At 51.4% G+C, this 19,617-nt stretch overlaps 2 protein-coding genes across 2 annotated transcripts; both read left to right on the top strand.

Annotated features, from left to right (window-relative positions):
• Nucleotides 1-3,835: 3,835 nt before the first annotated feature.
• LOC100901967 (uncharacterized) lies at nucleotides 3,836-5,228 on the top strand. Its single transcript, XM_003741455.2, has 3 exons — nucleotides 3,836-3,881; nucleotides 4,629-4,778; nucleotides 4,945-5,228. Exons 1-3 carry the CDS (start codon nucleotides 3,852-3,854, stop codon nucleotides 5,134-5,136), a joined length of 372 nt encoding a protein of 123 aa, XP_003741503.1. The 5' UTR covers nucleotides 3,836-3,851; the 3' UTR covers nucleotides 5,137-5,228.
• A 3,586-nt stretch (nucleotides 5,229-8,814) lies between these two features.
• On the top strand, nucleotides 8,815-18,457 carry LOC100903693 (uncharacterized). Its single transcript, XM_029110948.1, has 3 exons — nucleotides 8,815-9,016; nucleotides 16,004-16,681; nucleotides 16,727-18,457. The coding sequence occupies exons 2-3, from the start codon at nucleotides 16,221-16,223 to the stop codon at nucleotides 17,961-17,963; spliced, it is 1,698 nt and encodes a 565-aa protein (XP_028966781.1). The 5' UTR covers nucleotides 8,815-9,016; nucleotides 16,004-16,220; the 3' UTR covers nucleotides 17,964-18,457.
• Nucleotides 18,458-19,617: the final 1,160 nt, after the last annotated feature.

Below are 19,617 nucleotides of genomic sequence, written 5' to 3'. Positions count from 1 at the left end.
GTTCAGGATACAAGCTTGGAAGAGGTTCTTCGCGAACGATTCCAGGCGGGTCTCTTCAGGCGCGAATGTCCTGATTGAGTTCCCACATCGTCAATGCTTCTGCTCTCGAACCAGCGACCGAGGGAGTTGAAGGACGAATTCGAGGCCTTGACTCCGTTCCCGGACGAACATCGACCATGAGAGTGGAAGCGTGTATTTTTAGGCTTGCTCTGAGATCCGAGAAGAGTGATTGTCGACAAACGGTCGAGGTAATGAGATTCGATTTGCTTCCAGGCTCTCATCGGCTATGTCTATTTCCAATGCGCGAGAAAGTCGACTCCGTCTTCTGACCCGCGTCTCATGGAGAAATCTCGCTCCAGCCGAACGAGCTCCTTTCGAACCCTGAAGCTGAATCAAAACGCGGTCTTCCGAAACGAGCCGCGGGGTTTTTGCTTACAGGTGTTCCCGGAGACACCTGTGCCCGCCGGAACGTTCTGAATTTCCATCAGAAGCCTTGCTCTTTGGCGAGTCAGTGTCGGACCGCGCTCTTTCCTTTTCTCCAGAGCGGCTCTGCCATCCGGGGGGAACTCGGGGAGCAGAGATTATTTTTAGAAGCGACTTCGAACGCCTTGGGGAAATCCAGTAACCCACTTACTCTGGAGCGAGTGACATTGTTCGGGAACTTCGATGGAGAGGGCGCACGAACATCAAATAGATAGTGAAGCTGATTAAATGCAGCGTGCACAGCACTTGAACCCTCGGCTGAGGAGGAGGAACGCTCCCCCACCCGAGAGGCATTTCGGTACAGATTCTTAGCTAGGTGCGCGGATATACATTCGCCCAGACGGTATTCGCGGCGGAAAAAGCGGAAACTTGGATGGAACCTTGACAGGAGGAAGCACAGGAGACAATGCGGGGATGAGAGTAATTCAGCCCGACTGCGTGAATGATAAAATTCTCGGAGCTTCAAGCTTGATGTACAATTGTTCGAAGCAAAGTCAGCGGAGCTTGCTTTACGGTCCCAGTCTCTTCAAGTCGCGCGAGCTTCGCGATCACGCTCCGGGTATACGAATCGCTCCAGGAAGTCTAGATCTCCACATCTTGCGGTCGAGTTCGTCGTCCAGAGCGAGTCGAGAAGACTGACCGCGAGTAGCGTTCGAGCCTCAGCGATGAGCTTCTTGGAGTGTGGACGAGAAAGGTATCCGTATTTGGAAGCATCATGCCTGCTGTCCGACGTTTTTTTCGAGAGCAGGTAAGTATTGCTTACGTTCCGCCCCCCGAGAGCCGATCGCATGTCGCGAGGATGAACGCATGCTTCCGCCCTCGGGAGTGTCATCAGTCATCACTCCTAGATCGGCGAGGGATTATCATCAAATAACTCGCGCTGGAACCCATCGAGGGGAGTATTCCTTACCAGCAGTCGCGGAGAGCCCGCGGCCGTCGTCTCAGGGTGGAATTATAAAGGAGCATAGAGCTGCTGGGTTGCCTCGTCCCATTCGGCATCGGATTCGCACCGTTAGCTGGGGACCAGGATTGACTCTGGAATTCGGGTGCTCTCGTGCGAGGATATCCAGGGTGTAATCAAGGAATATAGCGCCCCGTATCGGACTATCTCCCGGGGGAGGTTCAAGATTCGAAGGAAGACGCAGCTCCGTGCAAGTTCCTATTGTGCTTACTCAATCGGACAACTCAGGTGGTCTCAACTCGTCTTCGGTCTGATCGCGGAGCAATTCCCGGAAATTCCTCGCATCAACGAGATCCAATAACATGACCGAGGGTCGTCTCACCGAGTCTAGAAACGCTTAGATTCCTTCGCCGGCAACCTTCAACAGGTGTCTCCGGCGGGTTTGATCGAGAAGGCGCTTCCCCTCACATCATCCAAGGATGCATGTTTGCACTAGATTATTCGCGTTAGTTCCCACGCTGGTCCGAACGAGTGTCGAATCCCCGATTGGATCCCCTGTCTGTAACTCTTTGATAGGGCAAGTCCAAGTGACAAAATATAGCAATTTCGGGTTGCTGCAAGATCCGAGAAAAGCAGCATCGACTCGGGAATCGCTGCCATGCGCAAGCGAGACCCCAATCGAACTTGTCTGTTCAGGATTTTCTATAAACTTCGCATCGATCCCGTCGTCAGTTTTGAAGAAAAACCAACAATCAAAAGTCTGCGAGGCCGTCCTGGTCACAGGCACACGTCGATGCGACTTTTAGTAGAAAACTCGCTCTCCAAGCGTTCACAAACCACCTGTGTCCGAAGGGAGGCTCTGCATCCCAAGGAGAATGTCTTCCCTCGAATGATTCCTTTATGGCGATGCTCTTCGCTACATCCCTCAAAGCGGTCTTGCTCTCCGGAAGGGATTCGAGAAGCAGAGTTTATTTTTGGAAGCGAATCCGACCCTTCCGAAGAAATCTAATAAAACAGGTAGTTTGTAGCAAGCGACATTGTTCGAGAAAGTGGATGTCGACGGAATAATGGAAGCACGAACATCGAATAGATAGTGAAGCTGATTAGATCCAACGAGCAGAGAGCTCCAATCTAGGTCAGAGAGGAAGAAAGAAACACCTTCGACCCTCAAGACTCTCCCAATGCAGATTGTGGGAACGGCACGTGGGGACAAGAACGACGAGGACCTGAATGGAAACACGAGATGCGGACGAAGGAAAGCCTAAGGAAGGACACACAAGTTCTGCCTGAATGAGTCTAGCTAATGATCTTCGCGCTAACGATCTTGAGAAGAAGCTCCCTGGATCGGAGCGCCCTCTTCAATAATTGCCTCTGGAAAACCCGGATCGAGTGCCAGAACTCCGTTTCTCGGGACTTGAAACCATTGCGAAAGCGCAGCCCGAGTCCCGAACATGCGGCTCAAGATGGAAAATCGAGATGTCTCATTTGTGGCTTCTCTCCCGACTCATGCAGCGAGAGAAATGTTTCCTCCGGCTTATCACGCTTGTCTGACCTGTTCGGGAACATCTTGAACGATGGTCGAGTCCGCCAGTCGAGCAAAAAGTTCCCCGAGTAGAAATAGTCTTAATGAGCTTTCAAGCCAAGCTTGTCGGTGGAAACCGAGGCAGCGTCCTAATGCAGTAAATCTGAATCCCCGCGACTAATCGTTTCTGACAGCGAAGCTTTTTTGCTGTCGGCAGAAACAACAATTCACATGCCGGGTTGAAATTTCCGGCTCGATGTCGCGCCTGCTCGCGGCGCCAGTAAACATGTTTTTTCCTTCCACGCCGAACGACTTTGCCCTCCGTCTCCATGCTCTCCGTGGTCGATATCCGGAGCGAAGACGATTCGTTTCCGACATCGGGGTTGGCGATTCTTGGAGTAGGAGACCCGACTTCGCTCACGTAGGACGAGACGGACACCTGGAGCAGCCAATCGGCTCCCCTCGCTCTTCCCCGGGAATCCCCGCGCGTCCTTTGCCCGAAGAATGAGCGGAAGAAAGTGTGCTCTGTACAGCGAACCATTTTCTGTCGCATTTGCCGTGCTGCGGCGCCCCTCTTCACGCGGTACGCGTCTCTTCGATCCTCGTGGGGAATACTCGAGAAAGTGGAGACGCTCAGGCGGCATGAGCCAGTGAAGTTCTGGATATTCTCGCTCTCGATCTATTGTGTGTTGGCTCAGAGACCTCGTTGAGCGTGGTCGCGCACTCGATGATCAACTCGATCGACTTCTCTCTGCTCTGTCTGGAGTGCGCTCAAGCACGGAGCGGTGGCGGCACTGAGAAAAGGCTCCAGTGGTACGAGCTGCATTCGCGACGGAGACAGACATTGGAGATCGCGGTTCTTAGTGATTTGCTTCCCTCACCCGGGACCATCATACCGCCAACGATTCTGGCCTCCTCGAAACACTTAAAGTGGAACCTTCAACCATGAACCATCTTCGCATCATCTTGGTGGTCGTGAGTGTTTTCGGCGATCTGAAGTTTTCACACTAGTAGGCGAAACGCGCTAAACCTATTGCGCCTCCGCTGATTGCTCCGCAGGGATGCGAATAGTTTCTGCTCGGGGAAATAATTCTGCATGCCCGCTCAATCAAACGCATTCCAGTGCATGCCTGGGGCTGCAAGCTCCGGACGGCAATCGGAAAAAATTCTCGATGCTCTATCCACTGGTCGATGCTCAGCGGAATGGAGTTGCGGACGCGCACGATTTGCGCCGTGGTCCCTTCCAACGGCACGGTGTCTCTTTGCTAGCGTCGTAGATCAATGCGACTTTCGGATCAATCGGGCATGATTGAAAAAGACAAGCGGTCGTTCAATCACAGCGTGTTTCTCCGCGTCTTTCGGCCGATAGCTGGAAGAGGGAGAAGAGCCTTGCCTCAGAGTGCATGGATCATAGGAACTTTGCAAGGTGCTCGCGGCCTCATTTTTCGACCTTCATTCATGCCGTCAAGGGAATATCTTCGGGGATGTCATCCTCACCTCTACGATCGGAATCCCCAAATCGTCATCGTTCCGCCATTGATGCTGGCAATCAAGGGCGCATCCACGCATCGAGTTGCTATCTCCTATGCAGCCTGAGACCGTCTGGGGGGACAATCATTCGCGAGAGAATTTTATCTCGCTCGAAGCGATATTCGTACGAAACTCACGAGATCATCGACTGGAGAAGAGAATACGCGATTCATGCCGACTGATCTCTTCCAGCTCGCAGTGGTGAGCCTCCTCCCCTGTATTCTGGGCCAAGCCTTCGGGAAAAATGTTCTGGGATCGTTGCTCTTGCACAGGCGTCACACAACGACGGCACCCACGAGCCGCGTGAAATTCGTCACTCAGAGACACACCGCACCGAGACGGGTAAGAAAGTTAGCGTGTAGGCGTGAATGCTCGGTTGTAAATGTATGATCTGAATTATTATCACCGAACCTTGGGGATCGAGGGCTAGATCGCGGGACTGAAGGTTCATCGTGTCTTGAAGACTGTCGACAATGTTCCAGAATTATGAAGTTATTTTCGATCTCAGGCTTCCACGACAAGAGCGTCCGATCTGAAAGCAGATGTCGAGACTCCCGACGCGAAGACGACTCCAGTGAATGCCCCGCGGTTGACACAGAGCACACCTTTAGGTCCTGCGGTCGACACAAGCAACAACTCACCCCAGGGCCGGATTCCGCGAATCACGAACAAGGTCCGCGGTGACCAGTCTCGGAGCTAGATATAATAAGCCGACTTGTCACGAGACTGCTACCACCCGCCTCAACTAGGATCTGACTCTGTCATGAACCGTCCTCTGTACAAAAATATATTATGTTCACTCGACAACCGATTGCTTCTAGGATCACTTCGGGCGTCCCGTCGAATACTGAGCAAGCAGGGAAAATAGGTGGCGGTTTGACGGCTGAATGCTGAGCTGGGACGTTCGGCCAACGCTTTCTCTGGCTCCTGACGTTGCCGTGAACTGTGATGATGATGAGTCTCCCTCCCATGACTAGGGAGGGAACTTCGCAAAATGAGTCCGAGGTAGAGCTCCTATAAAACCGGACATCCCGATTCTAGCTGTACGGTAGAGAATCATTTCATTGGCTCAAGTACATGCAACATCATGGTACGGCAATCGGTATTTTTTATGTCTCCCGAGGGAACGACTAATAAGACCCGATTACGACTTTTCGAAGGAGTCTGAAGAGTGCTCGTTATATCGAAATGCCCGGTTTTGAAGAAGCTCCAGTCCGAGCGCATCCCTGGGGATCGACAACCGTTCCTCACAGGGACGGCGTTCCTCGGGAATGACATATGTCGAATACTAGCGAGCACTGCGCTGTTGTGGGTACATACGAAGGCGAATCTATCCATCCATCTGCCAGAAAGGTCCGATCAAGCGTCGTCGCGTCGAGCACCGCTCATTTCCAAATGGGCATTTGAATCTACGTATCCTGGATGGATGGCCCACGATTCTTTTAGCGGACCGCATTCCATTTCGGAATTCCATAAGACTAATGCGTCAAAGGCTATCGTGAGCCTGCATGCATTCATATCACGCAACTGCCGTGCATTCATATCCGCAGCTCTAAATCACTTCGAGATAAGGATGATAATCAATCACAACAAGCGGAGCAGAATCAGATTCACACTATTGCGTCCAGCACCGAATTCGAATTTCTGCTCCTCGGTATTCCTGCTCATTGTTCATCTCTCGCTTCGCTTCTCGAATGATTCGTTTCCCCGCAGCGTACGACCCCTCGACTTTTCTTGTTTCCGAATTTTTCTGAGAAAATTTACGCCCCACGGACGACATCGAATCGAGCCCGGAGTCAAGATTCCTCGCACACCAGGGAATGCTCCCGGTCTATGACTAACTGTGAGTTCCTGTCCGATGGAAAAAGGAAACCGATCGCTCGTCTGGCGCGTGAGAAACCGGACGGCAAGCAATCCCTGTGTCCCCGCGCCCTGCAAGCCCGCAATTCCTTGAAGTGGAAGAAAATGCTCACCGTCGAACACCTGATGAGCATGTGGGCTCCGCGGTATCGATCATCATCGCGTCGAGTGGAAAAAGTATGATTAATTCGAATACTATACATAGTTTGAAGGTGTGAATAAATAATTAGATTCATCAATATGTATATGTGTATACGAAAATAATATAGAAATTATGGCTCGCTTCGGAACCGGGCACTGACATCATCTTATCACGTCAAATCTTCGATCAATGCATGGGACATGGGATCATAGGCACGATGCTGAATAAGGATGATGTCCTCGTAGAACAATTCATCCCACATGTTCCGTTGAATACCCGGTCCTCGAAAAAAAAACGGAACATCCTAGGAGCATACGACAATCCCGCGGCGACTCATTCTCCGGAGCAAAAAAATACCAGGGCGAACGTTCATCCATTTTTTGGCGGAAAATTTTTGATCCCTATCGGTCGTCGTCAGCAAGTGGCGCTCCATCTGACGCCAATGCGGCTTTTCCGATTCTTATCGATACAATTGTATTTCCGTAAACGTTCCATATTCGGGAAGTGTTGGTCGTCGGGATGATTTCTTGTTTTGTGTGGCGCCCCAACCTCCTTCTTCGCCATCACATCGAGCGGTTTCGACCATCGTTCTCCCAGCGACTTAGGGAAGCAATCAACCAGTCGGCTGCCAATGACCATCAGAGGCGAAAGGAAAGAGAAACTTCCACCTCGATTCCTCGGGCGTCCGGAACCATTTGAGACTCTCCTCGCTGAGGGCGACAATATTTACAACTGTTGTTTCACTGATACGATCTTGGTTTCGAAAGGGAGCGAGATAACTCAGAATCGAATAGGGGAGAACGAGTGTAGAGCTTTCGATCGTCGATTGCGTTGAGCGACGCCGTCGGTACTTGTCACTTGTCGCATCGGGCGGGGAGATTTCATCTCGTTCGTGTTTCGATGACTCTGTTCCTGAGCGTCAGGTGAAGCGTTACAACTCCGAGTTTCAGATAGTGAACGATCGAGCTCCGGAAGATTTCTTGTTAGTTTTCTCCCACGTTTGTTCTCTTGGTTCGTCAAGCAATCGAAGAAGACCTTGATCAGCACTTCCTGGTGAAGATCAGTTGCTTCGATGAATGCATCCTTCGGGTTCAAAGTCGATCGATGCGGAGGCCTGAGATCGCATTCTCCAGCCGGAAGCCAAGCAAGAATTAATTCCTGGAAAGCACAGAAAATAAATATCCAAATGAGGCTCCTGATCGCGCGCGGCTTGATTCTCGCTTCTTGAGGCTTCCGCATCTCTCGATTCTTCGCATCAAGATCTCGATCTCGCTCGTTCCGCACGAAGTGGATCCGCACTTCGGACATCTATTGAATGATTGACAATCGAGCCACGGCGGATAATTGGCCCGAGGTCTATACGGTCAGTAGGTCTAATCATCGAATGCACTGAGCTCAAGAATTTTTTTCATCAGTAACCGGTGCCATCTCTCGGGAGGACCGAACCCTTTTTTCGAATTCATCCGGAGCCAGAATGTGGGAGCTTCCATTCAGATTTCCTGAGCCACCCCGACTTGAGCTCGAGCCAGGATCCCAAGCTCTGAAGATCGAGAAGGAACTCGAACAACTAGCTCTCGTCAGATAGAGTGATAGAGTTCGTGTTCTTCTTCTCGTGGCTCTCATGAATCACCAAGAATTCCCGAAGCGCTCATCGCCCATTCCTATAGAAAAGGATCGCAGACGCATCACCCTCTCTCGCCAAATGAAGAGATCGGCTCCCGTGTTGAGTTTCTTCGCGAGTCCCCCATCGACTCGGTCTGTTGCTGACTCTGTTGCTCCATGGAGCTCAGCTGCCGCCGCTCTCGCAGCTGCTGCCTATGGTGCACGGTGTGTGGCGATGCTGGCGGTGGTGTTTGTCACGCGTCGCCAGTGGAGAGGATCTGCCTAAAGTCGGAGAGGGTTTCGTTCGCTCGTTCGTTCACTCGCTTGTGTTATGGCGCTGCGAGAGCAACCGTGAGTTACACGGAAAGTAGCGAAAGACCTGGCGGGGCGCAGTAGTAAAGCCGGTCGGCAAACAGAGAATCCAACTTCTAGTATCGAAGCCTCTAGGCGAGCGACTGTGATTAGTGAAAGAACTCCAACCAAAGGATAACAACAGTGACTCGAAGAGAAACAAAACTACTTGGATACTTCTGTGCACCCTACAATAGGTAAGCAAGTCCTCCTCCTCTGCGGTCGCTTGCGGCCAGCGGTGGATCCTGAGTCGCGCTCGCTCTGGACTTGAGTCGAATACTTCTGTTCGGAAAAGCTCGGTCGGCCGTCAACAGAGACATCTGTGACCTCTACGTGGAGCGGTTAGACAATCTGTTCGAAGGAACGATTCGAATAAAAACTTCTGTGAGAGCATCATGCCTGGCCTGCGGGAGTCGGCCGAATGCCAAGTGCAATTGTGCAAGCGAGCAGAGGCGATCTGGGAACGCGGCGAGGAACGTCGGGAACGCGAGAAAGTCGCCTCGGTATCCGGGTGACTGTCAGCATGAAAGCGGAGTTCAAATTCATGGGTGCGGTTGTTATGTCTACGAGAGGCCCCTAAAAATCCGCCGATTCACCGGTCCGCCCGGTGGTCTCAACCAGGAACGTAGGTAGTTTTCTACAGTAGACGAATAGATGAGAACCGACCGGACTCTCCCCCCAGAGCCGAATAGTCGGACGACGGATAGCTAACTTGCTGCGTGGTTGGCCGGCCGTCCGGCCGGCTGGCTCATTCGTTTGCCCGTCGGTCGAATGGATAGCTCTTTCAGAATTTTCGGCGCTCTGTTGTTGGAGACGATCTTGCGGTCAGATTGGGTTCAGAGCCTCGAACGCGTAAGATCTAGATCTTGAAACAGATGAGCTTAAGAACCTCAAACGCAGCGGAGCCACGTATCTGTCAGCGGCGGATCTTCGCGAGAAAAAAAACGAAATCGCGTCTCTCATCGGGAACAGGAGATCAAGCGATCGGTGACATCGAAAGATGCGATTGCTGACAGTTTACCGCTTTCGACCTATTGGATCTCCTCGGTCAGCCGGGATTTTCGGGGGAAAACGTGAACCCTCCAAAAGACGCCTAGAAACTCCTTGAATTCGTGAAAGAGGATTAGGAATGCGAGAGCCGTCTCAGTGGAGCGATAATGAGTTGGATATGTAAAGGCCTTGAGAGATTTCGAAACTCGAACCCTCAGGTTCCGAGTTGGAATTCGAGACCTTCCGTTCCCTTATATGGCTCCACAATTACTGTTCCGACAGGAGACTCACCCTCACGCCGAGATCACGGGCGTTATCGTGTAGAAGATTTCGCTGGGTGAACATTCTTCCGCCGCTCCGGGAGAAGTTCTCGAGGGGGAGAAGTGCGCTTCCGCTCTCCGAACCTGGATGTCTCGCTGGAACACATGGCTGGAACTCGTGATCGGCCGCTTCCTCTACTCCCGCAATATGTTGAGGAATTTCCGAACAAGAGACGAAATATTGTGCGAAGCTCGTGGCTTCTTTGTCCGTTCAGGCAATGAGTGCTTTGACGAATTGCCCCTGAGTAGTATCGGGTGTGTTTTTCTAACGAAGGGAACGGTGACTGAACGACCAATCGGTCCGTCAAGAGTGCACTACTCCCGTCTGGGTTTCGGGTTGAGCAGTCGTCCGACCGAGCGACTATCCGACGGGAACGACCGACCGACCGAGGGACTGACTGACTGACAGACTCTCGAGCAGAGACAAGACGGTCGTTCAGGCTGCCGGCAAGAAAGCTCGGAGACTCAGTCATCCTCGTTCATCTTCCCCTTACGGGCGATGTTGTGCCCGGCTAAATTTAGTGACTTCGGAAAGCCATCTCTGGACCGTTTGCACCATGTAACACCTGGTTCCGCCATGGACACTCTGCCAGACCACATGAGACGAGCGAGCTCGTCATCGGCAGCGGAGAAAAAGAAAATTCGAGATACTGACCAGCGTTTCGGCTCGACCGCTCAAATTATTGACCGATCTCGATTGGATTCAATCATTGTTACTGACGGCTTAGAGTCTTTGGAAACCGTCGCTCTTGGTCGACGCGACACACAATCTTACGTACAGCGAAATTGAGACAACACACGTACTTCATTGCTCGGGAGCGACCGCGATGAGTTTTCGCCGTAGAAGTGGAAGAAGTAACCTGTACCCGGTGACTATTCACAATCTTGTCTCTTTTGACTTTCGCGACCGCATACTAGCCTCTCGGGAAGTTTTCTGGACCGGATCGCATCGAATCGATACGAAAGAGACATGCTCCCTCGATGGGACCTCCCATCTATCCTGCTGTAGGATAACTGAGTACCCACCAGGAAATGAGAGTCGGGTTTTCGGATCTCGATCACCGGAAGAAATGCCTTTTCCAGATTCTCGGGATGCCTCTTTCAGCGGTCTCTTGATTTTTTTTCGCACATTAGCTCCGAGACCGAATCCAGGAGCCGAGTGGTGATCGATCGAACTCCTCGTAGGGGATCACTCTTGTTCTTCCCCTTTGAACTTGCACCTCACAAGTTTGCCCCGGTCTTTTTCTACTCATCGCATCGCTTCCATGTTTGATGGTATCGCGTTGGCATGTTCAAGCGTGAGACGAAGGCATGCCGCCTCTCTCTTTCTCAATAAATTCAATGCCTTATACCCCTTGGATTGGATAGCGAACACGACCAAAGTAGATGTGCCACGATTTGGGTTCCGTAATGTTTACGAAAACCATGAACACCGGCGCCCGTGGTTACAGCGGCGGCGGCAGCCGTCGCATGGGCAGGAGGCGCAGCGTGGACGAACTACTGTTTCTGGGTTACGACCTTTAGCCTCTAACGGTAAAAACTGCTCAAACGAGAATCTGCATAATCTTCGCATTTCGGGACAATGTCCGAGCGACTGGTTCCATCTGGATTATTCCGCTGTCGCTGATGCATTCAGTGCCTATGCTGCTGCAATCGTTTTGTCGGCACAAAATCAGGCCCAGTCCCGACTCCGCTCAACAGGTCAGCGACGGCTCATTTGCCGATTCGAGCCCTTCCGGAACTAGAAATCGCTCGTTCATTGATACGAAGCATGCCGAGTTCCTGGAAGTACGAATCGTATCGTAGGTATAGTTCACCGTTCTGTTGAGGATCTCGCGAGATTCGTTCGCAGATCGGTCGGCGTTATGCGATTCACGATCTGTGCGCGATATGCTCAAGCCGAATGAATTAATCGCGTTCTTCAGAAATCCGTCAATGTCTCAGAACTACGGAAAATACGTGGATTATTCACATTCGTGTTCGGCGGTCTGATGGAGTAGGTACTCATGTTCGATGTCATAACGAAGGTTCCGGTATGCAGATAGAGATTCCGCTGGGTTAGGAGAGATCGAATTATCAAGATCGTTTTGGTGAAAAAGTGTTTATTTATGGAAGTGCTAATTTTTTTCGGCGTGTCGAAGTAATTGAACGGACATTCACGAGCGAAGGTCCAGCCCGAGGTCGAAGAATTAAAAGCATCTACGTAATCTTCAACCTTGAACGCTGGAGGCGCATTCGCTGGTGAAGAGATAGTTCATGAAGACTCTTGTGTCGGTAGATGATTGGTGTCCCGCAACTTCATCGAGCGGGCAATCGACGCCGACCGACCAATTAATCCCCTCACTCAAAGCCGTGTTCGCTCGTTCTTGATGCTCGCGCTCTTGATTGGATCGTTCACGAATCTTCCGGAAACGGAAGGAGTCGAAAGGAGCCTGGCATGGCATCAGGCTGCGATTGAATATCGAGACTTGGATTCTCGCAGAGAATATGCACACTCATTTTTTTTCTAAACATCGATGAATACGCGCAATTGCCCAATTCGTGAACGGAAAAACTCCGAAACACAATTGACGCCGACGAAAGCACCGATTTCCGCCTCCCTGATGTCCATTCGTGCTCCTCTGACATCGAGTCGCATGTCTAGATGCCCGATCCTGGAACCAGAAAGCGAGCGCGAGTCATTTCGAGAGTCGTGAGTCACTTTGTCGACCATCAAGTGGAGCTGCAAAACGAGAGGGATCTTTTGAGGGATGCCCGCATCCCTGATATCTTCCTCATGAAATTCTGTGAGAAAATCTCGACTCTGCAGCGGAGCTGACTCGACAATTCTGTCTCCGTGTTACAATTCTGATGGTCGTGTCACTTTTTGATCGGTTCGCTGTCATATTAAGTCGTGTTTGTTGTCTCAGAATCGAGTGTGCGGAAGGGTGTCCGAAAAGTTCTCTGTTGACACTCGTGACTGTGGGCACAATTTGTAAACACGCTCCCGTGATTCGAACAAACAAATCTTTGATGGGTCCAAATGTCTGGAAATTCTCTCGCTTCGTTGCTCCTCCATTCTCCAACGAAGTTGAAGTTGGAAATGAGGAGCTTGGACGAGTCGACGATGGAGCCGCTCATAGACGAGGACAAGTCCATCCTGTCTGTGTGACAGCTAGCGATCCGTCGAGATGTTGTGCCATCGACAACGCCGTTTTTTCATTCCACTTTATATCTCCTTGGTCGACTTTTTTTTTCCCCGGACAAGAGCTTTCCCTCATTCATCGTTCCCCTTCGTAAAATTTGGGAAAACTACAAAGGTCCTTTCTGTGAGAGCTTTCGACCGGGACGATTCCCTTCCTCGTTCCGGCGCTTGTTCGACATTTGCTAGAGAAACGAGAACCGATAAAGAGAAATACTCGCCACAGAGGCATGTCGTTGTCGGAGGTGCGAGGCGTCGGAGTCGCGTTTACTCAGTGCTCGTCATCAGCGACCCGCTCGGGGTTCAGAAACGTTCTTAGAGCCGTGAGGGAGTGAGATTCTTGTTTGACAGAATCAACCGAGTTTCTCAGCGGATTATATTTGCTGGGAATCTTGTCTCGAGGGCTTTCCGATGACAGATCTCAGAATGTAGAAGCTAAGAGTGGATTGAAGTCGCTTGTTGCTCGAATGCGAATCCTTGACAGCATGAAAGTCGTGCCTCACCTAAAACAACATTGGGGCCCCGTGGGTGTTGGTTGTGCAGAACGGTGCCGGGAAGCCTTTTTTGAACCAGCTGCTGTAGCTCTGGTGGCGTGAGGCGGTGCGGTTTTAAATCCAATTCTTCCTTCGGTACGCTCGTTTTCGGTCACCGCACAAAAAGACCGAAATGTCTTCACATCACCCCGTTCGCTCATAGATCCGCAAGGTCGAGGCGGAATTTCAGATCAAAAATGAGGACGGACCAGTCCAGACAAAATTGATTGTGATATGGGTTGAACATAAGCAAGGGAACCTAAAAAGATGAGCCGAGGTCAATTATTCGACATGTGGGACAGATGAATCTACAAAAGCATCCCTTATCCGTCTTGTCTTCCTTCTCTATTCGGTCATCATTATCCCCGTTCCTCGGAATTAAGCCGAACAAGCCGCTTCATGTGAGGCGATCGGCTCTGTTCCTTGTGAGGGGAGTCGCTTGTTTCACACGTACCTACCTTCTGCTGCGGAAATGATCTGGGTTTCACAGACACCCCTTCATTCTGCACCAGATCTGAGAGAACACTCGGGTCGTCGTCTTCGGAATGCTCTCCTTCCCAGTTCTTTCGATCTCGATATGTGTATTCCATACCGTCAGATAGTCTCGTGTTTCCTGCTTGGAAACGCGTAGAGCCTCGAGAATGAATCCGCGAGAATACGTTTCGGACGCCGTGAGTCATCTGGGAAAACAGGCGACGACAGCCAAAAACATTCACGGCAATAAATCAGAAAAACGCTCAATCATGCCGCCTGCTCGTTCGCGGTCGGCGATCTATGTACGGAAACGATGCACTCGTGCTCGTGCAGAATCGCGGACCCACGCGCCCGGAGTCGGGTCCCTTGTGATCGATAGTTAAAGAGAGAGGAGAGTGTTGGTTAACTCAAGGTGAGGACTCATTGTCTGTGTGCGGTTCTTTATATTCTTTCCTCTCTCGCCAGCATCCTCAGAATACATAATTCTGTTGGCGTGCGTCATGCTGCTGTTGTGCGGTGCGTTGAATAGAAGCGCCGTAGAACGGCCTGGGAGCGTTTTCTGTGAGCAGAAAAAGACGACACCAACCGGCATATCAACGACCCGGCGAGCGGCAAACCAACTAGCGTAACCGAAAAAATTGGAGAATGATCGATGGAAGTCGGTCGAACATTCAAGCGAGAGCCACGGGTCGAAGAGCGAAAATCGCTGCGAAGATTTCTCGGTCTTTGTTTCCCTATCTTCCGGGAAGTTTCTCCGGTGAGCTTTCGCGGTGGACTGCTCTCGGTTCTCCGCTATATAATCGTCTGGATTTTCTGATGGGCTGTCTCCTTTTACTTATTCGGAGCGAGGCTCTCCCAGGATCGGTCTCCTTGGTATGCTCCCCCGATTATCCGGAATCGAGTTTTGTGAGCCTCATCAAGCGCGCCCAATCTCCTCATCAACGGCAATCCTCATCCATCGGCAACGCAAAGACGGCAGACGCTACAGCAGTCGCGAAAACAACTCCTCCCTCTCAGGAGAGTCTTGGGCATTCCAAGGTCGAATAGTTGGAATTCCGATTGTTTTACGCGCCTTTGGATCGCTCCAAGGCAGACGACTCTGCTAACAATGAGTCCAATGAGACCTCCTTCCGCGGTGCGTGTGGCGCGATTCACGTTAACAGATCGTTTTGTGAACTACTAAAGGCTTTCAAAATCGAGCCATCGACGAACTTTTCACTTTTATCTCATTCGAATTGCCTCATTCAGGCAACGCAAGTCCTCATGAGCGATTTCGATAGAAATAGGGAGCGAGAAATTCGAGCGGCTCGGACGAAATGCGTCGAAATCGTTTTCCACGAAATGCGCCATCGAAAAGGAGCGTTCTTATGCGGAACTCCTTGCTTTGTTTAGCTCGAGAAGATCCCTACTGCGTATCGCTGAGATGGATCCAGAGTATTTGTTCTCAAAGCCTGAGAATCACGAAACCTGAGCTCGAACTAATCTCGTGGAATGTGCTGACGCACTCGGGACAGGTCTTTACGGATGCCTTCGAAGGCGGATGACGTCGAGCTGATCTTACGGGTCGCATGGAACACTAGCTAGACTTCCTTGCGATCGAGCACAAGCGCCCAGATGTTGCGAGACAGTGGGTCGACTCGTTAGCGGGACGAGTGACACATGACCGGTGGACATCGCACTATTGCGTGTCAATTTGCATTGGAAAAGCTTTCCTGAACGAGTGACCCGCCGAGTGAATGCCTGACTGGACGGAAAGCTGAGCCGGACAATTCTTCGGCATGTCGAGTGAGTGGCTTGTTCGGAAGACAACTAATTCAGTTGAGGTCGATGACGTCGCTTACCGTATTTTCACACGGGAGCTCCGGGAGTGTTCCTTCAGTATTCCGTAGGAGCCACTTAGTCCGTCGAGTGCTTGAAGAATACGAAAATTCTGAACCACATATACTTGATATATCATCTCGGAATGCCGTTTGACGCATCTGGGTCTCTTAATGACCATCACTGCCAAAAAGGTTCTTCTGTGACGTGGGGGATCGTTTTGTTGAGCGTGAAAACTCTTCCGTCTAGGTGTCGTTCCGGCTGATTCTGATATCTTTATCTGTTTGTCTTTTCAGGTGTGGTTGACGGCCAGCAATCTCTTACATCTGTTTCGACAGATGCCATGAAGATTGCTTAGTGCCACCGACTCTTCCGTCGCGTTGTATGTTGCTGCATTAGTCTTCGGACTAACGACAGACAGGGAGGAGTAGATCGAGACGCTACCCGTAGTGCGAGTAGGGGATTGCGACGATCTTGTAGCCGACGAGAAAACCAAGAAACGAATCGACCAGCATGGATTACAACTACGACCGACCCGTTAGTCGTGCCCGTGGACGGCTAGTGGCTTCACGCCAAGCTTTCTTCGAGCAGGCGAGCAATCCCTCTCAGAAGAAAGATAGCTCTCGACCGTTAACGAGTCTCGTCGATGAGAAACTCGAGATGTTCACGAAATCCGCTCAGGAAGCCACCAGAAATCTTGCCAAATCAACTCCCGACTTGACAGCTCTCGAAGAGGATGCCAACATCCGTGTCAGCCAGCATCTGTCCAAGTCAAGGAGCAATCTGAACCAGACTTTCGACAGCTCGCTGTTCCGTGCGCCGAAAGCCGTCGACGAAGCCGATTTCCGCAGACCAAGCTCACCCAACAAGTCGTTCAGTTCCTACTTCACCGCCAAAAAGCCCCCCCTGCCGCCCAAGAAACCCTCATCACCACCGCCACCTGCACCCGTCGCAAAAGACACCAAAACACCTGCGTACTCTCTCGCGCCAGCTGCATCAACGAACCTCTCAGGATCGAGCCTGCGAGGGATCACTCCTCCCGCAGGAGTATCAAAAGCAGCTGCAACGACCGTTGGAAGCGTCCCGGGTGCAGGTGTTGCCCCGTCGGGCAAAATGTCAGAGTTCGATCGGATCGTGAACTCGATCAAATCAACGGATACCTACAAACGCTACAAGAACCATCCCGCCATGTCACAGCCTGATCTTCGAAGACGCAGCAAGAGTCTCGGTTTTCTCGAGCTTGACGAGGAAGACAACTGGGTTCTTCCAACGAAACCGGTCGTGGAACCAGTTTTCCCCGAGCTCAGTGAGAGGTCTGTGAGCACTACTCACTTGGCAAAGAAAACAGCTTCAAAAGGCGGATCCACCGGAGGAGCCGCCAACACGTCGTCGGATGACGAAGCCAGCGACTACGAAGACGTCCCGATTCCGTGCAACCGTCTCACCGCTGCCAAATCAGAATTCGAGCTCCGCGTCGAGAAATCCCTCAAGAACCTCAACGTACCCGATTGGTATACAAAGTCGAGCCGACCGTCGAGTCGAGCTTCCATTCTGTCCGGGCGCAACACGCCCGCCATGTCGAGCGAACGCTTTACGCGCAACCGGCCCGACTACGAATCGTTCCGGAGCGCCTACTCGGTGAGCAGCAGCACCGCTACCCCGAAACGTGAGACGGTTTCGCGAACGACGACCCCATCGTGGAGAAGCTTCAGTCGCCGAAGTCCCCCGACCCCCAGCAGCGAGTCCGAGCACCAGAGCATGGAGAAAACCCAGAACTGGATCAACTCCCAACATTCTGTCTTGACTACAACGACCACCACTGCCAGCACTAGAGAACCTTATGCCGGGTGGAGACGTGCTAAAGACCTCTCGGATACGGAGTTCTCTTCGTCTTTCGAGGAGAAACGCTGTGAAGGCAGCGAACGATACTCGTTCTTGCAGGCTGTCAACAATTCGGTCCTCTCCGAGGATCGCAGCTATTTGGAAACTAGCTTCGACTCGACCCCCACGACCGAGTATCACAACAAGGTTTGGATCGAGTCCTCGCTAATTTCCAGACCCGCGGTCAACGGCTACCGACAGACCGATTATCAGGAGATCTACAAGGGACAGAATTATCCTGGATACAGACCCGATTACGGAGTGTACGAGAAACGTCAGAATCGTCACCCAGACGTAATTTACAATAAGGAGAAGCCGCCCAGACCATCGACCCGGAATCCTTTCTCGGGTGGCTTGCTCGAGGCCGTGGTCTGAAAGCATTTGTGTAATACTTCGCACCGCTTCATTCTAAGCCTAGTCCAGCTTTATTCCGGCCGGCCCCATCAGGCTTTGTATTTCGTGCAGGAACTTCCCTAGGGAGACCGACTCGTCTATGGAAAACAGGCGTAAACCGTTCCGATAATTCCGACTGCTTCTGAATGAGACGAAGTATGAAATCCATCTGTGAACTCTTTCACACGGAGGAACTGACTCGAATGAGAGACAGATAAGAGGAACGGGGATGTTCTTCCATCCCCAGCTGACTGAATCGCTGGATAAGGGAGAGAGGGGAGGCAGCACGTGAACCTGCGAGCGAGCCGTATATGTAAATAAAGTGCCTACCTCAGTTCTCGCTTAGTTAGCTTCGTAGTTGCGGATACGAAGAACTGTTAGGGTCTCCGATGGAATTCGAGAGAGAGCAGACGCCGGACCCGTATAAGGAAACATCAGGCAATATACCTTTCAATAATATATATATACATACAGTTATATATAAAACATGAATAATTGTAGTTTGCCGATGATACGCGATCATACTACAATAGCAACAGACCGGGGAATAAAGCGGTGTGTTCAATAAAAGTCTTTTCTGCGTGATCGAATTTGGTTTTTTCTCCATTCGACTCCCTGACGGTCCCCTGTCGCAGGCGCTAGAGGTCGGATTCTAGAGCCGATAGGGAACGGATAGGAACCCCCTATCGAATGATGAGTCCTTCCCTCCAAGCGATCAGTGTCGACGAGGTAGATTTTCCGGGCTTATCGATGCGGTTCTGATTCGAAAAAGAAACTGTTCCCTCCGACATATCATGCCTTGAAGATGAGCTTCTTTGCTTCCTCGCTCCTAAGTGTGTTGTGTGAACACAGATGATCTCTCAATCGGTGCCTCAGTGTTTACAGCACAGTTTTCTGGAAGGAGAAAAGCTTTCCTCTGTGTTCACTTTCCATGGCACGACGTTTTCCCAGGCTCTAGGGGCGACTAGCGGAGCGCTATCGGAATCATGGGACACCTCACAGAAGAAGCTCTCGTAACTCTCGAGAGCTCGCGCACCCGAACCGCATGGGATCGATTGAGCGGGACCAGCGGCTCGTGCTGTCCGACTCTCGCAGCTGAACTATTTGGAAACAAATTATTGTGATTCCCAGAAGCTGCTCGTGGACTCTGATCATCGTTCTTGCTTCAGAGCTTCTGCGTGATTTCATTGTCAGATTCATGGAGCAGTGGAGATAGTTCGAGCTGAACTTCGGCCATGGAATTCCGCGGGTTGCACTCGCGATCAATCGGGGGTGGTCGCGCCCCAAGCCCCGATCTCCCATAATTGGAACCACTATCCCTCCTAACTCTCATACTCGCAAAGATTCACACCAAGCTTCGATCAGCGCGCCCGACAGAATCCTCTCCGCTGCCTTGGCTCTGATCACTGGAATTCCACTTGGGACCGGAGCGAGCTCATTGCGACCGGAGCGAGCTCATCGCGACCGGATCGCAACGCACGTGATTAAACGCACCCTTACCAACTGTTTGTTCGAAGTCTCATGGTTCGATAGTTTGTTCGCTAGTAGGACGGACGAGCGAGTTCCTACTTCCAACGATCTCGATGATCTGACTGCGGATCCTAATTATCCCGCTGAAACCATGGTTGCTAGTACT

This window comes from Galendromus occidentalis, unplaced genomic scaffold, assembly GCF_000255335.2.
Source record: "Galendromus occidentalis unplaced genomic scaffold, Mocc_1.1 scf7180000077182, whole genome shotgun sequence".
In the NCBI taxonomy this organism is placed as follows: Eukaryota; Metazoa; Arthropoda; class Arachnida; order Mesostigmata; family Phytoseiidae; genus Galendromus; species Galendromus occidentalis.
Note: the sequence above shows the minus strand (reverse complement) of the source record. Positions and strands in the feature narration are given on the sequence as shown.